The sequence below is a fragment of the Bufo bufo genome, chromosome 8 (assembly GCF_905171765.1).
Source record: "Bufo bufo chromosome 8, aBufBuf1.1, whole genome shotgun sequence".
Classification (NCBI taxonomy): Eukaryota; Metazoa; Chordata; class Amphibia; order Anura; family Bufonidae; genus Bufo; species Bufo bufo.
Window position 1 is genome coordinate 30,798,333 of NC_053396.1, and position 22,370 is coordinate 30,820,702.

Consider the following 22,370-nt stretch of genomic DNA (forward strand, 5'->3'; position numbering starts at 1 on the left):
ACAGCTTCCTCTTCCAATATTACACTGCACGTCGTCTCTCTTGCAGTGCTCGTCCCATTCAAGTGAATGAAACAAGCGCTTGTAATCACACCACTTTGCTGAGACTTCCAAGACGACACAGTGTAACCTTAAAAGGAACCTGTCACCGGGATTTTGTGTATAGAACTGAGGACATGGGTTGCTAGATGGCCGCTAGCACATCCGCAATACCCAGTCCCCATAGCTCTGTGTGCTTTTATTGTGGTAAAAAAACGATTTGATCCATATGCAAATGAACCTTAGATGAGTCCTGTCCCTGACTTCTCACGTACAGGACTCCTCTGAGGTTAATTTGCATATGTATCAAATCAGGTTTTTTTACACACAAAGCACACAGAGCTATGGGGACTGGGTATTGCGGATGTGCTAGCGGCGATCTAGCAATCCATGGCCTCAGCTCTATACACAAAATCCCGGTGACAGGTTCCCTTTAAAGAGGAAGTAGAGCTCGCACGACCGCCGCCGTCTCTTCAAACAGCTGATCGTGGGGATGCAGGGCGTCTCCCCCGTCAATAAGATTTTCATGACCTTATCCTGAGGAATGGCCATTAGTATCAAAAGTAAACTGCATTACTGTAACATTTCACATCATACATAGGAGTCATGGAGACCTGTAAAAGTCAGTGCTTTAATCATGGTACTGGGCACTTACCTATAGGGAGTCTGTTCTTTCGGCAGGCTGGGGTGGTAGCGGGGGACAACTGAGGCGTGCTGTAAGGAGTGCTGTCATGGTTGTTCTTGCATGGCTTGGTCTGTGGCACTGTCGCCAGTAGGTTTTCCAGGGCCATTCTATCCTCCTCTCGCAGCTGATCCCCAGATATGACACTGCGCAAGAATCCAAGCTGCAAGGATGAAGCAACATTAACCTCTCTTACGGACATAGACAGAATACAGACCGTCATGTAGATAAAAGTAATTGTGTAACCCACTTAGATTCTGAAGCCAAGGGACCAGCAATCCCTATAGGTGGTAGGTTTGGTGGCTTACAGTTTGTCAAATTAACAATAGATAATATGATTAACCAAGATGTTGTAGGAAGCAATATAACAAATCTAAAGCCGTCATAAAAGCCATACACACAAGCTACGGGTTAGTCAAAATGGTTGATTTTGGAAGAACCTAAACAATCGTTTGCAATGACAGACGGAAGTCTTTTGTCTGCTGAAAAAGTGACCAGACAGGTTGTAAGATTTCGGCCGTGGTTTGCTGAAACTACATTTGTATGGCACGATCGGCATGAACTCAGTCGGTCACTTACATTGTGCTCTAGGATTAAGGAGTCACTTTGTTATAAAGAACGGATTCCTTGGTCGGCCAGTTTAGTCTAATATGTTGCTGGATGGATTATTCACATAATAAACTGTTGCATGTATGTAAAGGGGTTGTGCAGGGCTTTTATATTGATGACCTTTTCTCAGGATAGGTCATCAATATCTGATCAGTGGGGGTCCGACTCTCGGCAGCCCCACCGAACTGCTGTTTGAAGAGGAGGTGGCGCTCAGAATTGCACTGCGCATTGTCTCACTTGTCTCGGCAGCGCAGTGCTTCATTCACTTCACTAGGACGAGCATTTGTAATTACACTGTCTTGCCGATGTAAGTGAGGCAATGCGCAGTGTAAGGGCTCATTCACATGACCATGTGGTCACCGTGCCGGTGTTATGGACCATAAATAGCGGTCCACAATACAAAGAAACTGGGCGTGTGAATCCTATTACCTTAAATGGGTCCGCGATCCTCAAGATACAGCAAAAGATAGGACATGTCCTGTCTTATGCGGTGAGGAAGCTTGGACTCGAAAGCCCATGGAAGTGCTTCCAAAGGTTTCAGTGGGCTTTCGGGTCCGCGCCTCCTGTCCGATAGGACATGTCTTATCTTTTGCCGTATCTAGCTGATCACGGACCCATTCAAAGCAGCGCTCACATGAGTGCCGTCTCCTCTACAAACCTCTGATCGCAGGGTTGCTGGGACTCAGACGCCCGCCGATCAGATATTGATGACCTTTTCTGAAAATAGGATATCAATATAAAACCCCCGCACAACCCCTTTAACCCTGGTGTTTATTATTTTCTGATACCTTCTCAGGTCATTCATTGCAGTGTTAGATGAAGAATTAGATTTCCATGGCAAGAGCTGTGTTCACATCAGGTTTTTGTCAAACATTGAACCCATGCTAGAGTCCACAGATACTACAGATACGTTTTATACAGTGGACCCCTATGGTAATGGATGGCATCTGTCTGAGGCATGTGTATATGCTAAATGTGGGACAAAGACCTGATGTGAACACCGCCTGAAAGCATTTCTGCTGTAGTCTGTAGAAAACAAAGCAGGTGCTCACCAAAGTGACAAGCTGGCTGTAGGTCATATACACAACGGTGCGACTTAACCCTTCCAGGAGATTTACAGAAGATAATGGAGGAGTCTCCACCGCTCTGCCTCCAATAACTACATCCAAAAAAGCAGCAACACAGCCCTATGGGGAGAGAGAAAATATAATTACATAGAGATACCTAAAAGCATTGTGTTTTTTTAAATTCATTGACATTTTGTGCAGCCCACTTTTTGTTCCCGATTTATCCTGTAACTGGGGCTGACCTATTAGTCCCAGTAACAAGGGAAATACTGCCGCCAGACAGGTTGTACAAGGATGCACAGCCTCACCACAGCGCTGATCTGGCTCTGCTAAGACCCAGCAGTTCATGCAGTTACCTGTCCCCTGGTGATCACATGACCTCAAGGAGCGGAGCAGGAAGGCATTGCCACTTCCTGATCTGTACTCTACTATAATGACAGAGTTCCCCACTACTGCACGACTGGCATGCAGCTGCCAACTCTGCAAACACGGACCACCCGGACGTTTATAGTCTATGGGCAGTCCAAAAGTGGTTAAAATAAAAAATAAAATAATTCTCCTAAAAGTAGATGGATCCATTGATTTTAGGGTGTCTATACATACTTGTTTTTTTTCCCACTCACCCACGGAAGCATGCATTACTTTGGTGGATGTGGGGAATAAATACACCCATTGAAGTCTATCGGTCTGTGAAAACAGAAACGGAACAAGGATGGCATTCGTGTTCGCTCAGAGGTTCTCACTAACCATTGGAAGGAAATGCTCTGGAAAACCGCTTTTTAAACTAGCAGTGCACATGCCAGACGGAGGGCAAAAAATAGACACAGACCAAACAGAGTCTTCATGGATGGAACACTGACTCCTCCACAAAGTGAAAACGGATATGGACGTGTGAATAAAGCCTTATGAGAAGAACAGCAGACTTCACTAGTCCATAACGTCGAAGGAAGAGAAAAAAAATTAAATAAAAAAAAATTGTACAGATATATACCAGCCCATAGGAGGCCAAAAGGACACTCAAATTTCCCCAGCGGAAATGCCAGAGGGACACTATAAATGTAGTGTGAATACACCTTAACCCTTTCTACCCTGGGCCATTTTTTACCTTCCTGCCCAAGCCATTTTTTGCAAATCTGACATGTGTCACTTTATGTGGTAATAACTTTAGGCTACTTTCACACTCGCGTTTTGGGCGGATCCATCATGGATCTGCAAAAACTGATCCGTTACAATGATACAACCGCATGCATCCGTCATGGACGGATCAGTTTGTATTATCTGTAACATAGCCAAGACGGATCCGTCATGAACTCCATTTAAAGTCAATGGGAGACGGATCCGTTTTCTATTGTGCCAGATTGTGTCAGAGAAAACGGATCCGTCCCCATCGACTTAGGCCGAATGTCAGCAGGATGCCAGGCCGGGATACCACGGACCATTCACGGCCGTGTGCATTCAGCCTTACATTGTGTGCCAGGACGGATCCATTTGGCTGCAGGCAGCGTTTTAGTGTCCGCCTCCAGAGTGGTATGGAGACTGATCGGAGGCAAACTGATGCTTTCTGAGCGGATCCTTTTCTATTCAGAATGCATTAGGGCAAAACTGATCCGTTTTGGACCGCTTGTGAGAGCCCTGAACGGATCTCACAAAAGGAAAGCCAAAACGCCAGTGTGAAAGTAGCCTTAAAGAGGACCTTTCACTAGTTTAAAAACTAACTATATCAGTGGGCAGAGCGGCGCCCAGGGGTCCCCCTGCACTTACTAGTATGTCTGGGCGCCGCTCCGTTCGCCCGGTATAGGCTCCAGTGTCTGCAGCTCCCTCTGTTGTACGGGGCGGAGTTTTTGTATTAGGGTTGTCCCTTGCTGCAGCGCTGGCCAATCGTAGCGCACAGCTTATAGCCTGGGAGGCGAACGGAGCTGCGCCCAGACATACTAGTAAGTGCAGGGGGACCCCTGGGCGCCGCTCTGCCCACTGATATAGTTAGTTTTTAAACTAGTGAAAGGTCCTCTTTAAAATGCTTTTACTTATCCAAGCCATTCTGAGATTATTTTCTTGTCACATATTGTACTTCATGACAGTGGTTAAATTCTGTCAAAATATTTCATTTTTAGTTATAAAAAATATATAAAATTTACCCAAAAATTTGAAAACTGCAAATTTTAAAAATTTTAATTTCTCTACTTTTATAATATATAGTAATACCTCCAAAAAAAATGTATTACTTTACATACTTGATCCAAACAAATGATCCAAACTTCATGTTTGGATCATTTTGAAAATTACATTTTATTTTTTGGGAACGTTAGAAGACTTAGAAGCAAATCTTGAAATTTTTCAGAAAATTTCCAAAACCCACTTTTTAAAAAGGACCAGTTCAGGTCTGAAGTCACTTTGTGAGGCTTATGTAATAGAAACCACCCAAAAATGACCCCATTCTAGAAACTACACCCCTCAAGGTATTCAAAACTGATTTTACAAACTTTGTTAACCCTTTAGGTGTTCCACAAGAATTATTGGAAAATGCAGATAAAATGTAAAAATTTAACTTTTTTGGCAGATTTTCTATTTTAATCAATTTTTTCCAGTAGCAAAGCAAGGGTTAACAGCCAAACAAAACTTAATATTTATTGCCGATTCTGTAGTTTATAGAAACACCCCATATGTGGTCGTAAACTGCTATACGGGCACATGGCAGGCCGCAGAATGAAAGGAACGCCATATGGTTTTTGGAAGGCAGATTTCACTGGGATAATTTTAACTTGCCATGTCACATTTGAAGACCCCCTGATGCACCCCTATAGTAGAAACTCCAATAAAATGACCCTATTTTGGAAACTACGGGATAAGGTAAAATTTCTGACCTAACCCATTCTCTTTAGCCAGAGGAATGAATTGCCCAGCATGTACTTTGTCTTCTTAAGCGGCAAAGGAGTCTTTGGACTCCCTCAGGCTTCTGGGCCCAATAGCGACTTCTACCTCTGCATCCCCTATAGCTACATCCCTGGCCAAAGGTTGCTGAGCGCTATTGTAGGCCATCAATACAGATCATGGGGGTCTGAACTCTCCCAGCAATCAGAACAGTGATGCCGAGGATGCTCCGCGTTTCTGCAAGTCATGCACCCTGATTTTTGGTCACACAGACACAATGGAGGACATCCGGCATTAATTTACATTGAAATGTATTAGTGCCGGATGCAGCATTAAAAATACTGCAAGGCCGGATCCGTCCTTCCGGTAAAAATGTGAAAGAAATATATAACTGATCCGTTTCTCCGGATGACATCCGGAAAAACTGATCTGTTCTTGCAATGCATTTGTAAGACGGATCCAGATCCAAATCCGGATCAGTCTACAAATGTTGTCCGTTTGCATGCAGATTGTCGGATCCAGCAAGCCGCTCTGGCGACGGAACTGCTTGCCGGATCACTCTGCCGCAAGTGTGAAAGTAGCCTTAGCTGTTGGAAATGTGGAGAAGCGCAGCGCCCTCTAGTGGACATACAGAGTCACTGTCTGTTCAGTCAGGAATTAAAGAACACTTTGCATACTGCACCACGCCCACTGCTGCTCATTTAAATGAATTTGAATGTTAGTACAACGTTAAAATGAAAATTCAAATAGGCTTCTTTTTCATTTGACTTTTGGCAGGGAAAATGCCTGCAAGAGATGAAATTGAAATCTCAGTCTACCATTTTCAGCTTCTACATGGTGTTTTCATTTGATTTATGATTTTGACATGAAAACCCCACTATAGGAAGAGGAGAATTAAATTGACAAAATGAAAAAGGCTATTTTTACTAGGGATCGACCGATATTGATTTTTTAGGGCCGATACCGATAATTTGTCAACTTTCAGGCCGATAGCCGATAATTTATACCGATATTCTGGGTATTTTTATTTTTGAGGAAAAAAAAATTTTCCTACACAAATCTGCTGAAAATTCATGTTTATTGTTAACGTGTATTATTATTTTCTTTTTTTTGTAAATCTTTTTCATTTATACTTAATATTTTTGTGGGGTTTTTTTTTACTAACTTTTAGCCCCCTTAGGGACTAGAACCCTTGTCCTATTCACCCTGATAGAGCTCTATCAGGGTGAATAGGATCTCACACTGTCCCTGCTGCTCTGTGCACACAGCAGCATGGAGCTGACTATGGCAGCCAGGGCTTCAATAGCGTCCTGGCTGCCATGGTAACCGATCGGAGCCCCAGGCTAACACAGCTGGGGCTCCCATCGGAGGAGCAGGGGAGAGGGGATCCTGTGGCCACTGCCACCAATGATTAATACTGTGGGGGGGGGGGGGGCGCACTGCGCCACCAATGTTTTTACTATTGGGATGGGGGTGGGGGGCGCACTGCGCCACCAATGATTAATACTAGGGGGCTTGAGGGGGAGGGGGGGGGCGCACTGCGCCACCAATGAAGATACCTCTCTTTCACATACAGGAGGCGGGAGCTGGCTGCAGAATCACATAGCCGGCTCCCGACCTCTATGAGCGGTAGCTGCGATCCGCGGCACCTAAGGGGTTAACTACCGCGGACCGCAGCTACAGTTCATAGAGGCCGGGAGCCGGCTATGTGATTCTGCAGCCAGCTCCCGCCTCCTGTATATGAATTAGTGGCGCAGCGGCCACAGCCCCTCCCCTCCTCTTGTCTCCTCTCCTGCCATTGGCGGCAGCAGCATCACAGGGGGAGGAGACACTGCTTCCTTCTCCCCTGTGCTGCTGAGGGAACACAGAACGCGCTGAGAGCAGCGCGTTCTGTGTTCCCAATACGTTATCGGAATATCGGCAAAATAGATGCCGATAACGTTCAAAATCCTCAATATCGGCCGATAATATCGGTAAAACCGATAATCGGTCGATCCCTAATTTTTACATTTATTTTTGACACTTATGACCAACACTGGAGTTGGAAAAGAAAATTCAAATGGAGAAATTGAATTTTCTTTTTAATTTTGCCATGCATCTTCCAGACACTAGATGGAATTAAAATGTTGTTAAAACGTTATTTTAATTATCATTTTAGTTTTTTCAATTTCATTTTAATTTTGGCAGGTTTTACCTCCCATACCTGGGTGGGGTCTGGGGTGAATCCACAGCAGGATAAAGTACAGGGAAGATACTATATTGGACTGTACTTAATCACTTGGCAAAGCTCGCTGTGCATTCACTCCAGACTGGTTCCAGGGGCTTCTTACCTTATCCGGAAGGGAGGGGAGCAATGTTATTTACATGGGACTGTACGTTGGAGAAGTTGATGGGAGGCGAGAGATTTTATTTAAGCTAGCAATGGTTGCTCTGCATAAATACCAACCTCTTGGCGCATGTTCACACCACCGCTATTTATTTCTCTTCCTCTGCTCCATTAGAGGAGCAGAACAACAAACATAACAGAAGCGCTGGATCAGACACCTAGCTGACAGGGCTGAACAGACTCCACTGACTATAATGGAGTCCGTTTAATTTCCATTTGTGATTGTCTTTTTTACCAGACAAAAAAAAAAGTCATGTATGCAAGGCTTTTTGTCCAGTGTTTTTGACAGAATCGGCGACACAGGCCCCAAACAGAGCTTCCATCGCCGATGTGAACAAGGACTTAACATTATTTAGCCCAACATATAATGTATTTGAATTACTTCAACTTCAAAAACGGTAAGGGGAGTATTTTTAGTCTTCCATAAAAAAAATTTAGTGCGACATCTGTACCCTAATTCTCGGCAGCTCCGGCTGTAAGGCAACTGACTGAAGGATTTCCCCACTGCGCGGGAACACTCCTACTCCGGATCAGTTTGTTTTTGTTCCTTTAAAAAGGTAGACTGTCACGTGAATGACCCTTTAACCCCGGGCCTGTTTTCACCTTCCTGACCAGGCCATTTTTTGCAAATCTGACATGTGTCACTTTATGTGGTGATAACTTTAAAACGCTTTTACTTATACAGGCCATTCTGAGAGTGTTTTCTCGTCACATATTGTACTTCATGAAACATTTTTATTCATAAAAAAATACCAAATTTACCCAAAATTTTGAAAAATTACAAATTTCAATTTCTCTACTTTTATAATAGATAGTAATACCTTCAAAAAATAGTAATTACTTTACATTCCCCATATGTCTACTTCATGTACTTCATGTTTGGATAATTTTGAAAATGAATTTTTTTTTTTTTGGGGACGTTAGAAGGCTTAGCCTTAGACGTATGGAAGCAAATCTTGAAATTTTTTGGAAAATTTCCAAAACTCACTTTTTAACCACCTCAGCCCCTATGGCTTAAACACCCTGAAAGACCAGGCCACTTTTTACACTTCTGACCTACACTACTGTCACCGTTTATTGCTCGGTCATGCAACTTACCACCCAAATGAATTTTACCTCCTTTTCTTCTCACTAATAGAGCTTTCATTTGCTGGTATTTCATTGCTGCTGACATTTTTACTTTTTTTGTTATTAATCGAAATTTAACAATTTTTTTTGCAAAAAAATGACATTTTTCACTTTCAGTTGTAAAATTTTGCAAAAAAAAACGACATCCATATATAAATTTTGCTCTAAATTTATTGTTATACATGTCTTTGATTAAAAAAAAAGTTTGGGTAAAAAAAAAATGGTTTGGGTAAAAGTTATAGCGTTTACAAACTATGGTACAAAAATGTGAATTTCCGCTTTTTGAAGCAGCTCTGACTTTCTGAGCACCTGTCATGTTTCCTGAGGTTCTACAATGGCCAGACAGTACAAACACCCCACAAATGACCAAATTTCGGAAAGTACACACCCTAAGGTATTCGCTGATGGGCATAGTGAGTTCATAGAACTTTTTATTTTTTGTCACAAGTTAGTGGAAAATGATGATTTTTTTTTTCTTACAAAAAGTCTCATATTCCACTAACTTGTGACAAAAAATAAAAAGTTCTATGAACTCACTATGCCCATCAGTGAATACCTTGGGGTGTCTTCTTTCCAAAATGGGGTCACTTGTGGGGTAGTTATACTGCCCTGGCATTCTAGGGGCCCAAATGTGTGGTAAGGAGTTTGAAATCAAATTCTGTAAAAAATGGCCAGTGAAATCCAAAAGGTGCTCTTTGGAATGTGGGCCCCTTTGCCCACCTAGGCTGCAAAAAAGTGTCACACATGTGGTATCTCCGTATTCAGGAGAAGTTGGGGAATGTGTTTTGGGGTGTCATTTTACATATACCGATGCTGGGTGAGAGAAATATCTTGGTCAAATGCCAACTTTGTATAAAAAAAATGGGAAAAGTTGTCTTTTGCCAAGATATTTCTCTCACCCAGCATGGGTACATGTAAAATGACACCCCAAAACACATTCCCCAACTTCTCCTGAGTACGGAGATACCACATGTGTGACACTTTTTTGCAGCCTAGGTGGGCAAAGGTGCCCAAATTCCTTTTAGGAGGGCCTTTTTAGACATTTGGATACCAGACTTCTTCTCACGCTTTGGGGCCCCTAAAATGCCAGGGCAGTATAAATAGCCCACATGTGACCCCATTTTGGAAAGAAGACACCTCAAGGTATTCAATGAGGGGCATGGCGAGTTCATAGAAAAAAAAAAATTTTGGCACAAGTTAGCGGAAATTGATTTTTTTTATTTTTTTATCACAAAGTCTCCCTTTCCGCTAACTTGGGACAAAAATTTCAATCTTTCATGGACTCAATATGCCCCTCAGCGAATACCTTGGGGTGTCTTCTTTCCAAAATGGTGTTATTTGTGGGGTGTTTGTACTGCCCTGGCATTTGAGGGTCTCCGCAATCATTACATGTATGGCCAGCATTAGGAGTTTCTGCTATTCTCCTTATATTGAGCATACGGGTAATGAGATTTTTTTTTTCCGTTCAGCCTCTGGGCTGAAAGAAAAAAATGAACGGCAAAGATTTCTTCATTCGCATCGATCAATGTGGATGAAAAAATCTCTGCCAAAAAAAGAAAAAGGAGGGGAAAGGCGTCTGCCAGGACATAGGAGCTCCGCCCAACATCCATACCCACTTAGCTCATATGCCCTGGCAAACCAGATTTCTCCATTCACATCAATCGATGTGGATGAATAAATCATTGCCGGGATTTTTTTTTTTATATATACACAAAGTGTTTGCCAAAGTATATGAACACCGCCACCTCCTCAGCTCATATGCCTCGGCAAACGTATCTTTTACTGCAGAGGAGAAATCTCGTCTTGCAGCGCCGCATACACCGACTTGCGTGTAATCTGACAGCAGCGCAATGCTTCTGTCCGAATGCACATCAGTGCTGCAGCTGGTCGATCGGTTGGTCCACCTGGAAGGTAAAAAAAAAAAAAAAAAAAAAAAAAAAAAAAAAGAAAAAACCAGGCCGCAACGCAATAAGTTTATTAACTTTTGAACCAAACATATAAACTTTTTTAAACTTTTTTAACTGAACGTTAACTTTTTTACTTACCGGTATTTTTTTTTTTTGTTTAGTTTTTTTTTACCTTTATAGAACAAACCTCTCCTTCCCCATGGGACAATGTGCAAAGCGCAAATCGCCCAAAGATGTGGCGAAGTACGTTATGCACTTTATCCCAGGTGAAAGGAGAGGTTTGCAGCAGCTGTGAGAGAAAGGGCCCTAATAGCCCTGTGTGCCTGTCCTGTGAGATGCAATCCCTATGCTAGGTGTACCTGTGTGTGGTACTTCCGGAAACACTCTCCTAAGCATAGGGCAGGGTGGTCCGGACAGTCAGGACAGAAATAGCGGGTGTCACGCCTTATTCCACTCCTGCTACAGACACGACATCTTTTTCGGGGTGACGGTTGGGTTGAGGTACCAGGAACGACACTGGGGAAATGTCGCTCGTGTAGACGGCTAACTACACTGGTGGATGGGGCCACGGAACCTCCAGGATAAAGGAGGTTCTCAATGATCTCTTCCTGGAATTTGAGGAAGGATCCCGTTCTCCCAGCCTTACTGTAGAGAACAAAACTATTATATGCAGCCAATTGAATTAAATATACAGACACCTTCTTATACCAGCGTCTGGTGCGTCGGGAAACTAAATACGGAGACAACATCTGGTCATTGAAGTCCACCCCTCCCATGAGCAAATTATAGTCGTGGACTGAGAGGGGCTTTTCAATGACACTGGTTGCTCGCTCAATTTGGATTGTCGTGTCTGCGTGAATGGAGGAGAGCATGTAAACGTCACGCTTGTCTCTCCATTTCACCGCTAGCAGTTCTTGGTTACACAAGGCAGCCCTCTCCCCCCTTGCAGGACGGGTGGTTACAAGCCGTTGGGGGAAGCCCACGTGACTAGTTCGCGCGGTGCCACAGGCGCAAATCCGTTCTAGAAACGAATGCCTAAAGAGGGCCACTTTTGTGTAGAAATTGTCCACATAAAGATGGTACCCCTTGCCAAATAAGGGTGACACCAAGTCCCAGACTGTCTTCCCACTGCTCCCCAGGTAGTCAGGGCAACCGACCGGCTCCAGGGTCTGATCTTTTCCCTCATAGATCCGAAATTTGTGGGTATAGCCTGTGGCCCTTTCACAGAGCTTATACAATTTGACCCCATACCGGGCACGCTTGCTTGGGATGTATTGTTTGAAGCCAAGGCGCCCGGTAAAATGTATTAGGGACTCGTCTACGCAGATGTTTTGCTCGGGGGTATACAAATCTGCAAATTTCTGGTTGAAATGGTCTATGAGGGGCCGAATTTTGTGGAGCCGGTCAAAAGCTGGGTGGCCTCTGGGACGGGAGGTGGTGTTGTCGCTAAAGTGCAGGAAACGCAGGATGGTCTCAAAACGTGCCCTGGACATAGCAGCAGAGAACATGGGCATGTGATGAATCGGGTTCGTGGACCAATATGACCGCAATTCATGCTTTTTAGTTAGACCCATGTTGAGGAGAAGGCCCAGAAAAATTTTAATTTCGGAAACTTGGACTGGTTTCCACCGGAAAGGCTGGGCATAGAAGCTTCCCGGGTTGGCGGATATAAATTGTGTGGCATACCGGTTTGTCTCTGCCACGACTAAGTCCAAGAGCTCCGCAGTCAAGAACAGCTCAAAAAATCCCAGGGCCGAACCGATCTGAGCCGTCTCAACCCGAACTCCAGACTGGGCGGTGAAAGGGGGAACTAATGGTGCGGCTGAAGTTGGTGACTGCCAATCAGGGTTTGCCAGCACCTCAGGGATTCTAGGGGCTCTACGGGCCTGTCTGTGCGGTGGCTGCGACGGGGTAACTACTGCACGTGCCACCGTGCCAGCTTCAACTGCCCTTCTGGTACTCGCCACGCCACCATGTTGTACGGCAGTGCTGGTACTAGGTCCAGGGAGGGCTGCGCTGCTGGTGTATGCCTCACCACGTGATCCGGCAGCGACAGCCCCACTCTGCTGCTCTTGAAGCGGATCCTGCACAACCTGTGGTCTAGCGACACGGGGCCTGGTACGCCTGGTGCCATCAGGGACCTCCACCTCCTCGTCCGAACTTTGGGTCAGAGAGCCACTGCTTTCTACAGGTTCATATTCTGACCCGCTAGATTCGTCAGATGAGGGTTCCCACTCCTCATCCGACTGGGTCAGAATCCTGTAGGCCTCTTCAGAAGAATACCCCCTGTTTGACATTTTGGACTACTAAATTTAGGGGTATTCCCTGAGACTACCCAAGAAAAAAAGCAAGCCTGTCTTACAAAGGGGAGGCTAGCGAAGTACCGGAGGCCGCTGCGGTTGATAAAAAATATCAAAACTGATTTTTTTATCGCCGCAGTGCTTGTAAAGATAATGTGCAGTGATCAAAAAAAATAATAATTTTTTGTCACTGCGGTGGGGCGGGCGTGGGTGAACGCACGTGTGGGCGACCGATCAGGCCTGATCGGGCGAACACTGCGTTTTGGGTGGAGGGTGAGCTAAAGTGACACTAATACTATTATAGATCTGACTGGGATCAGTTTTGATCACTTACAGATACTATAAAAGTACAAATGCTGATTAGCGATACGTTAAACAGCGAATAAGTGACTGCGGTGCGGTGGGCTGGGCGCTAACTGATCCCTAAACTACCTAACCAAGGGGCCTAAACTATCCCTAAAACCTAACAGCCAATACTAGTGAGAAAAAAAAAAGTGACAGTTTACACTGATCACTTTTTTCCTTTTACTAGGTGATTGACAGGGGCGATCAAAGGGGTGATCAAAGGGTTAATTGGGGTGCAGGGGGGTGATCTGGGGCTAAGGTGTAGTGTTGGTGCTACTCACTGTGAAGACTGCTTCTCTGCTGGATCCAACCGACGAAAAGGACCAGCACAGGAGCAGAGAAGCCATATAACAGATCATATTTACTAATATGATCTGTTATATGACTTGTGATTGGTTTTTTTGAAAATCGCCAGCCTGCCAGCCAATGATCGTGGCTGGCAGGCTGGTGACGAACTTGTCCTCTAACTTTTGCGAGATTTCGCTCAAAGCCGGCCCGCGCATGCGCATCGCGGGCCGGCTTTGAGCGAAATCTCGCGTCTCGCGAGATGACGCGTATATGCGTGACTGTGCGCAGCGCTGCCACCTCCGGAACCCGAATCTGCGTTAGGCGGTCCGGAGGTGGTTAAGGACCAGTTATTACCCGGATTCTGCAGTTTACAGAAACACCCCACATGTAATCGTAAACTGCTGCGTAGAAGGAAAGGAACGCCATATGATTTTTGGAAGGCAAATTTAGCTGAACTGGTTTTTAGATGCCATGTCCCATTGGAACCCCCCTGATGCAGCCCTACAGTAGAAACTCAAAAAATTGACCACATTTTGGAAACTACGGGATAAGGTGCCAGTTTTATTGGTACTATTTTGGGGTACATATGATTTTTTATTGCTCTATATTACGTATTTTGTGAGGCAAGGTAACAAAAAAAAAATTGATGTTTTGGCACTGTTTTTATTTTTACAGCGTTTAACCGAGGGATTAGTTCATATAACTTTTTTATAGAGCAGATCGTTACGCACGTGGCAATACCCAATATGTCTACTTTTTCTTATTTATTTAAGTATTACTCAATAATAACATTTTCGAAATAATGATATTTTAGTGTCTCAGTCTGAGAGCCATAGCTTTTTTTTTTTTTGACTGATTCTCTCAGGTAGGGTCTCATTTTTTGCGGGATGAGGCGGACGGTCTGATTGGTACTATTTTGGGGGGCATACGCCTTTTTGATCACCTGCTGTTGCAATTTTTGTGATGTAATGTGACAAAATGTTTTTTTTTTTGTTTTTTTACAGTATTCACCTGAGTGGTTACCGGTAGGTCATGTGATATTTTTATAGAGCTGTGATGTTTTAGTGTCTCCATGTTCTGAGAGCTATAGTTTTTTTTTTGGGCGATTGTCTTAGGTAGGGGCTCATTTTTTTTTTTAGGGATGAGGCAACGGTTTTATTGATACTGATTTGGGGGGCATACGCCTTTTTGATCGCTTAGTGTTGCACTTTGTGTGATGTAAGGTGACAAAAATTGCTTTTTTTTTATGGTGTTTATCGGACTGGGTGGATCATGTGATATATTTATAGAGCCGGTCATTACGGACGCAGCGATACCTAATACGCGTGGGTTTTGGTTTTTTATTCTGTTTTTTATTATAAAATAAGGGGAAAGGGGCAGGTTGTTTTTTTTTGTTTGTTTTTTTTACTTTATTAATTTTATTACTTTATTAATTTTATTAAAAATACTTTTTTTTACTTTATTTATGACATTCACTTTTGGGGGTCTGATCCCCTCTGCAATGCATTACAATCCATCTGTATTGTAATGCATTGCCTGTTAGTGTATGACACTGAGTCATACACTAACAGGTTGCCTAGGAGACGGGCCTGAGGCTGGATCTCTTCGGCTCCCGTAGAAGGCAGTTCCCGATGCCGTGCAAGGCATTGGGGCAGCCTCTGCACGGCATCGGGCTACTTTGTGTCGCATCGGGTCCCCGCCACAGCAGCGCGGGGACTCGATGCTCTCCCTCACCCGACACAAACCTCCCCTCACCCGACACAAACCTCTTCTATGCAGCGGTCAGCGCGGACCACGGCATAGAAGGGGTTAATCCGCCGGCATCTGCTTTTACAGCGATGCCGGTGGATACAGCAGGTGCCCGGCTACCACTGACTGCCAGGCCCCTGCAGTGATCGATCACTATGACGTACTATTACGTCAAATTGCGGGAACTCAGTGGTTCCCATGACGTAACAGTACGTCAAAGGTTGGGAAGGGGTTAAGGACTACCACTATCCCGGCATTTTCTGCACAGTTGGTTCACACTGGGATCTCGCGTTTCACATTTACAAGTTGTGTAACACACAAGGAGTCATCTGTAACTCCCTGATGAGGAGTCAGCCCTTCAATCATCGTCGTCTACACCGTACATTACTTACTTTGTCAAATTTACTGAGATTGTTCCTGCCACGCGATTCCGCTTCCTCAAATCCCGTCAGAGCCAACTGCTGCAGGAGGCGGCCGACCTAGAGCACAGTGACAAGAGAAGGACCTGAATGACTGGCTTGTTACATTCACATCAGCTGTATTCACTGGTCTGGACGCTGCCAACAGGCAGCCCATCCAGCCGCTCCTTCCTATAATGCGCTCTTTGACACAATATCAAAAGGGACAAGTGACTGCGGATGAGATTTATAAGCAGGATCTTCACCTGCTCACAGACATGGAGACTGAACTGTGCGGCTGCAATTTCACGTCGTATAAGGCATCAATAGATACTACCAGATATATAACACCTAGTAATTCTCATAGGAGCCAGAAAATTGCAATCACTCTATTCATTTTCAATTTGAAACTCATTATTTTCCTAAGAAAAACAAATCTCCACCTTTTACCCAAATTCTGTGCTCCTCTATTTCATCAGAGAGACTGGGGCTACGTGTCTCTCATCCAAATCCCCATGCACTGAAAGATAAACTATACAGTTCTATCTACTTGCAGTCACCACTAAGGGGTGCTCATCACATACTGTTTATTTAGTTTACAGGATACATAGTATGTAGTAAGCTCCCTCTAGTGGTGGCAGCAGGAAGACAGAAGTTTACAATTTGCAGCCAACCAAGCCCTGTAGACATATTGAAGTATACAGTGGACACAGCTGTGTACTTCCAGTGCCTGGATCTAGAGCAGGCATGCTCAACCTGCGGCCCTCCAGCTGTTGCAAAACTACAACTCCCCAGCATGCCCGAACAGCCTACAGCTATCAGCCTACAGCAGGGCATCGTGGGAGTTGTAGTTTTACAACAGCTGGAGAGCCGCAGGTTGAGCATGCCTGGTCTAGAGTTCCTCCAAGTAGCTGATCGGTAGGAGGTAGAAGTACCGTGAGTCAGACCCCTGCTGATCTGATATTAGTGATCTATCCTGAGTATAGGTCCTAAAGGACCCCTTGCAGAGATTAATCAGCACAATATTTTGTACCAATATACTGGGAAACAAAAGTTGTAATCAAGGTTGCACATCCACTTTAACATTTGAAAGCTTGTAACGAGGCTGAGACTATACAACATGATTTGTCCTAGGAAAAACTTTGCCAGGGGCACTGCCCTCAGATAAGAAAATTCTATTGGCAGAGATTAATCTAGGAAACTACACAAAAAGGCACGTGATAGGCAGCTGTTCATTGACGGTCAGTTCACCAGGGTAAAAAAAATGAAGTAGAAAAATCAGAACAGACTGCCTACTTACCTGCTCCCTCGCTCGGGTCCCCAGCAGTAAACATCAGCTACAGAAGCGTCAAAGCAGATGTTGACAGCAGGGGGCTCAAGGGGCAGCCGAGGCCACAGTTGGAAACTAGCGGCAGGGAGCAAGAACCAAAGTCATCAAGGGAATACTCGGCAGAGATTATACTATAGGATCCATGTGAAATTAAGTGGTCATAGTGACCCAGCATGGTTTACATACCTGCATCAAGTTGAATCGAGCCACTTCGTTGATTGGAGCATCAGATATAATCCCATACTGCTCTGGATTCACTATGGCAGGGCAGATGAAACAGGTCAGTAGGAGGTCGGTGCACATAGACCTTGCTTCACCGACGTCCAGACCTTCCACACAAGACAGAGTTTTGTACATCTGAGATACAATCCACCTCAGACTGTGTGGGAAGCAGTAGGTATTTTGTTTTAAATAACCGATAAATTTGTTGACCAGTGTTACCAGCTTGGCTTCGTTGGAATCTATCATCTCCTGGACCTTCTGCCTAAAGCGGTCACTGCCCTTCTCCCCAAATAATTTCTCTTGCTGAGCTGGAGAGAAGCGCTCAATAAGCTTGCTTGGATCTATCTCCAGATGATCTTCGTCCTCAACTAATAGCTGCATGATGGGTTCATGTAAAGTTGCTGTTAGGAAGAGCTTGGCTGAGAAGAGTCCCTCAGAAAAAAGTTTAAAGATGATGCTGAAGGCACAAGTACCTTTCCGGAGCAGTCGACGAGGGTTATCGCTTTCCTTCAGCTCAAATTCAATCAGGTAGCGTAATACCTGGAGCAAGTAGCTTTCATCCTCCTGCATTATACAGTTTGCATACAGAGACGTGAAAACAGTCTGGATGACACTCTGAGCGTTCTCCTGGTTAAGCTTCTCCGCAGCCACAAGACAAGATGCAATCAGCCTTGGGTTCTCCCGGAGCAGATTGAGAAACTCGCCATACGAGGTCTCCTGAAATCCTAGCTGTTTGTAGCCGTCCACAAACTGGGTGTCCTCCAGCACCTTGGCGTGCTGACAACATTCTGCAGGTGAGGCTTCAGCACTAAGAAAAATAAAAAAAATATATATATAAAATTTATGAACTTTTACAGCCGGGAGTAGGTTTAAAACGGCTGGTGCCCAACCTGCAGCCTGCAATGTAACACTGTGCATCCCCAGAAAACACCAACGTCTGTAGGTCGCGGGGCCGTCTCTCAATTGTGGTTTATGGGAGTTATGAAAGGCTAGGCTGGTACTACAACACCCATAATCTACAATGGAAAGAGCTGCATGCATGGGCTCATCTTTGGAGTGCTGACTGGGAGAAAAGGAGATCCCCATTCTCCTGAGCATGCAGGACTACCCGGTTATTCTCAAGATAAGTGAGGGATCCAGATGCTGAACCCCCATCAATCAAAGTGATGGCATATCCTAGTGACTTGGTGCCACTTTAAAGGGGTTGTCCGGGTTCAGAGCTGAACCCGGACATATCCCCATTTTCACCCAGGCAGCCCCCCCTGACTTGAGCATCGGAGCAGTTCTTTTATTTACAATAACACACTGCCGGGCGGAGGCTTCTGCCCTGCAGTGTGTTCCGCGACGTCACCGGCACTGATGGGCAAGCCTGTAAAACGGCTAGGGCAGCGCTAAAGTTGGTCCATCAGAGTCGGTGAGGTCACTGAACACACTGCTGGGCAGAAGGCTCCGCCCGGCAGTGTGTTATTGTAAATAAAAGAGCCCTTGCCCTGCGCGATCCAGCGCAGGGCAAAGGAGAGCATCGGAGCAGAAATGCTCCGATGCCAACATCAGGGGGGGCTGCCTGGGTGAAATTATGGGTAAATCCGGGTTCAGAGTTGAATTCCTTTAAGAGGTAGGAACAGTGGTAGATCAGTGGTGGCAAACCTATGGCACAGGTGCCAGAGGGGGCCCTCAGAACCCTCTCTGTGGGCAACCACTCCCTGGAAAAAGTATATGGTGTACCAATAGCGCCTTCCCTGACAAATACGTCACCATACACTGCTATCTCTTCATGAGAAACAGCAGGGAGGGCTTTTTCCCCCAACCCATTACATCCATGAACTACAATCCAAAATAATCCAACCATAAGAAGCAGCCATCGTCTCCACCTGGATACTCTACCTGGTGAGAATAAGCCTGTCCAAGTTGATTCTCTGCTGTTTAGAAATCCAAGACGTGCGGTACAGCTTTTCTGCCGTTTTCAACACATCGGCATTTAGCCTCTGGATGAGCTGCTTCTCCGAATTAACATACAGGCGTTCTTGCTTGAGGTGGCGGGCAAGGGTGTGGATGTCCGGCTTCACCATTCTGGGACGCGATGAGAACCGCTTGACCTATAAAAACACATACAGACCATACATTAGACTCAGCCGGGATAGTCTCATCTGAGCTGAGGCAGCAGCCTACATGTCCAACACATTTTTTTTGAAAAAACTGCTGTAAAAGGGATTTTTTTATTTTTTTAACCATTTGATATCAAATCTCTCATCAGAGATCTCACACTACAGAGATCTAAGGGTAAAGTAGTTTGTGCGGATTTCACCGTTTCTGCACCAACACCTAAACGTGCCATTTGCAGATTTTATCGTGGATTTTCCCCCAGATCTCATCCATGCAAAGGGTGAAATCTGTAAAACTGACATGCTATGGGTTTCAAAATATGCACCCGTCAATTTCTGCATCATGTACATCAAATTTTGAAAACCTCATCTACCGTATTATGCTCCAGATTTTCTGCAACAAATCTGCGTGTAACATACACTGTGTGATTGTATAACCTTCACCTCCATCACGGTGCAGTGTGACCATCTACCCCGTCCTACGTAGACATAAATACTCCCACTATATATCATCAAGGATTCCTCTGAGGGGGCATTTATTTTTACCAGTTTATAATACTGCTCCCAGCAGGCTACGAAGGGAGTAGGTGGGAAACCTCAAGATCGAGGGTCCCCACTTAAAGAAGATTGTGGTGGATAAAAAAAAATTGCCCCTATGGTCCCTTGTGCAGAAGGCTTCCTTTCCACATGCCTTTGAGAAGCGTTCTTTGCCATATTTGCCGACCGCACTTTAACCCTCTAAAATTCACAGGAAGAAGCAGCCACTCATTCCACACTGACGCAAGGATCCTGAAAATAAGAAACTGCCCCCCATTCTTTCAACGCAGAGGTCTCCCAACTTCTAGAATAAGAGTACAGCAGGATACGGAGACTAAAGTGTAACAAGCCCTTCTTCGAGAAGCTTCATGCGACGTCCCAAAGAGATCTTCTCAGAAGACTGCTGGACTAAGAGAAGCGTTTTAGCATAAACCCTGCAATCCTCTGACAAAGACCACATTGTGGCGAGTGAAATAAGTTCTGTACTCGAGTTCCTCTTCGGCAAATTCCAGTAAACGAGGAGGGAGAGGATTAAAGGGATGAAGGAGCTACATTATTAATTCCTTATGTACCATTCACACACGTGAAGCCATAAAAGCCTTCAGATACCTCTAGGCGGACGTTACCCACAATAGTCATTATTCTGTACTTCTGGGGTGAGCAACCTCTGGCACTCCAGCTGTTGTGAACTACAACTCCCAGGAAGCGCACCTGCTCAGCTATTCTGAACTCCCACAGAAGTGAATGAAGCCTGCTGGGAGATGTAGTTTCACAACAGCTACAGCACCGAATGCTGATGACCCCTGAACTTGTAGGGGGTATCTTCTCTAGACCAAATCATTTCTAACCATCTTTACAAAGTATAGGTAAAAGCAGAGTGGCGGCAATGGACAAGTGCTCCACTCTGTACCAGATGTGATAAAGCTCCACCACCGAGTTCTTCAGGAGGTCATTGACCACATGGAGGGCTCAGGCCACCATGAAGATCCTACAGGAATATACAAGGGAATGGCAGAAATAGAAGATGACTTTCTCCCAGCTGGCCTGCCGTGGTACCAATGCTAATGAATTAAGAATTTGCTATTTAGGTCATTCCCTAAAATATCTGTAGAGGTTCAATACAGGTGAACCCCCAATATAACACTGGTGACCTGGCTTTCACATTCGGTCATGCTTGCACTGGAGTCAAAGCTATTCTGACTGGTAATGTCCCACCCATTACGAAATAGAAAAGATGCATCCATCAGAGACCAGAATTGATGACACCAATGTGAACAGAGCCCAAGGCTGGGTTGTCACCACTAGGAAAGGAAATATAATTGTAGTCTGCAAATTGTCTGTAAACATTTTGCTCTACAACATTAAATGCTATGTACACCTTCGGGGGAGGGGGGGGGGGGGGGGGTTATGACTGCATTTTTCATTTTGGGCTTAAAATCATTTTTTCAATTGGTCTTTTTTTTTTATATATATATTCAGCAGTTTTGTCATAAAGGGTTAACTTCTGCACACTGTGAGAATTTGTGGCAGTCATCTAATAACCCTCATCTTTAAATTACTAATAGCTCAAACTCTTAGGCACCTTTCACACAGGCGTTGCGGGAAAACCCGCGATTTTTCCGCGCGAGTGCAAAACATTGTAATGCGTTTTGCACTCGCGTGAGAAAAATCGCACATGTTTGGTACCCGAACAACTTCACAGAAGTTCGGGCTTGGGATCGGTGTTCTGTAGATTGTATTATTTCCCCTTATAACATGGTTATAAGGGAAAATAATAGCATTCTGAATACAGAATGCATAGTAAAACAGCGCTGGAGGGGTTAAAAATAAAAAAACATTTAACTCACCTTAGTCCAATTGATCGCGGCCCGGCATCTCCTTCTGTCCCCTTTACTTAATAGGACCTGTGGTGAGCATTAATTATAGGTAAAGGACCTTTGATGACGTCACTCCGGTCATCACATGGTACGTCACATGATCTTTTACCATGGTGATGAAATGCCGGCATCGCGATCAAGTGGATTAAGGTGAGTTAAATGATTTTTTATTTTTTTTTAACCCCTCCAGCACTGTTTTACTATGCATTCTGTATTCAGAATGCTATTATTTTCCCTTATAACCATGTTATAAGGGAAAATAATAATGATTGGGTCTCCATCCCGATAGTCTCCTAGCAACCGTGCGTGAAAATAGCACCGCATCCGCACTTGTTTGCGGATGCTTGTAATTTTCACGCAACCCCATTCATTTCTATGGGGCTTGCGTTACGTGAAAAAACGCACAAAGAGGAGCATGCTGCGATTTTCACGCAACGCACAAGTGATGCGTGAAAATCACCGCTCATGTGAACAGCCCCATAGAAATGAATGGGTCAGGATTCCGTGCAGATGCAATGCGTTCACCTCCCGCAACGCAT

The 22,370-nt window shown here is 44.7% G+C and overlaps 1 protein-coding gene across 6 annotated transcripts in view; it reads right to left on the reverse strand.

The window, feature by feature from the left end:
• GAPVD1 (GTPase activating protein and VPS9 domains 1) overlaps nucleotides 1-22,370 on the reverse strand; it is a 75,733-nt gene that overhangs the window by 40,225 nt on the left and 13,138 nt on the right. For all 6 annotated transcript variants that reach the window (XM_040442689.1, XM_040442688.1, XM_040442687.1 and 3 more), the window contains exons 2-6: nucleotides 19,200-19,411; nucleotides 17,280-18,123; nucleotides 15,758-15,844; nucleotides 2,380-2,514; nucleotides 692-881 (exon numbers count right to left, since the gene is read on the reverse strand). In XM_040442689.1, coding sequence (XP_040298623.1) covers nucleotides 692-881; nucleotides 2,380-2,514; nucleotides 15,758-15,844; nucleotides 17,280-18,123; nucleotides 19,200-19,411 — 1,468 coding nt within the window. The remainder of the gene's footprint in view (nucleotides 1-691; nucleotides 882-2,379; nucleotides 2,515-15,757; nucleotides 15,845-17,279; nucleotides 18,124-19,199; nucleotides 19,412-22,370) is intronic.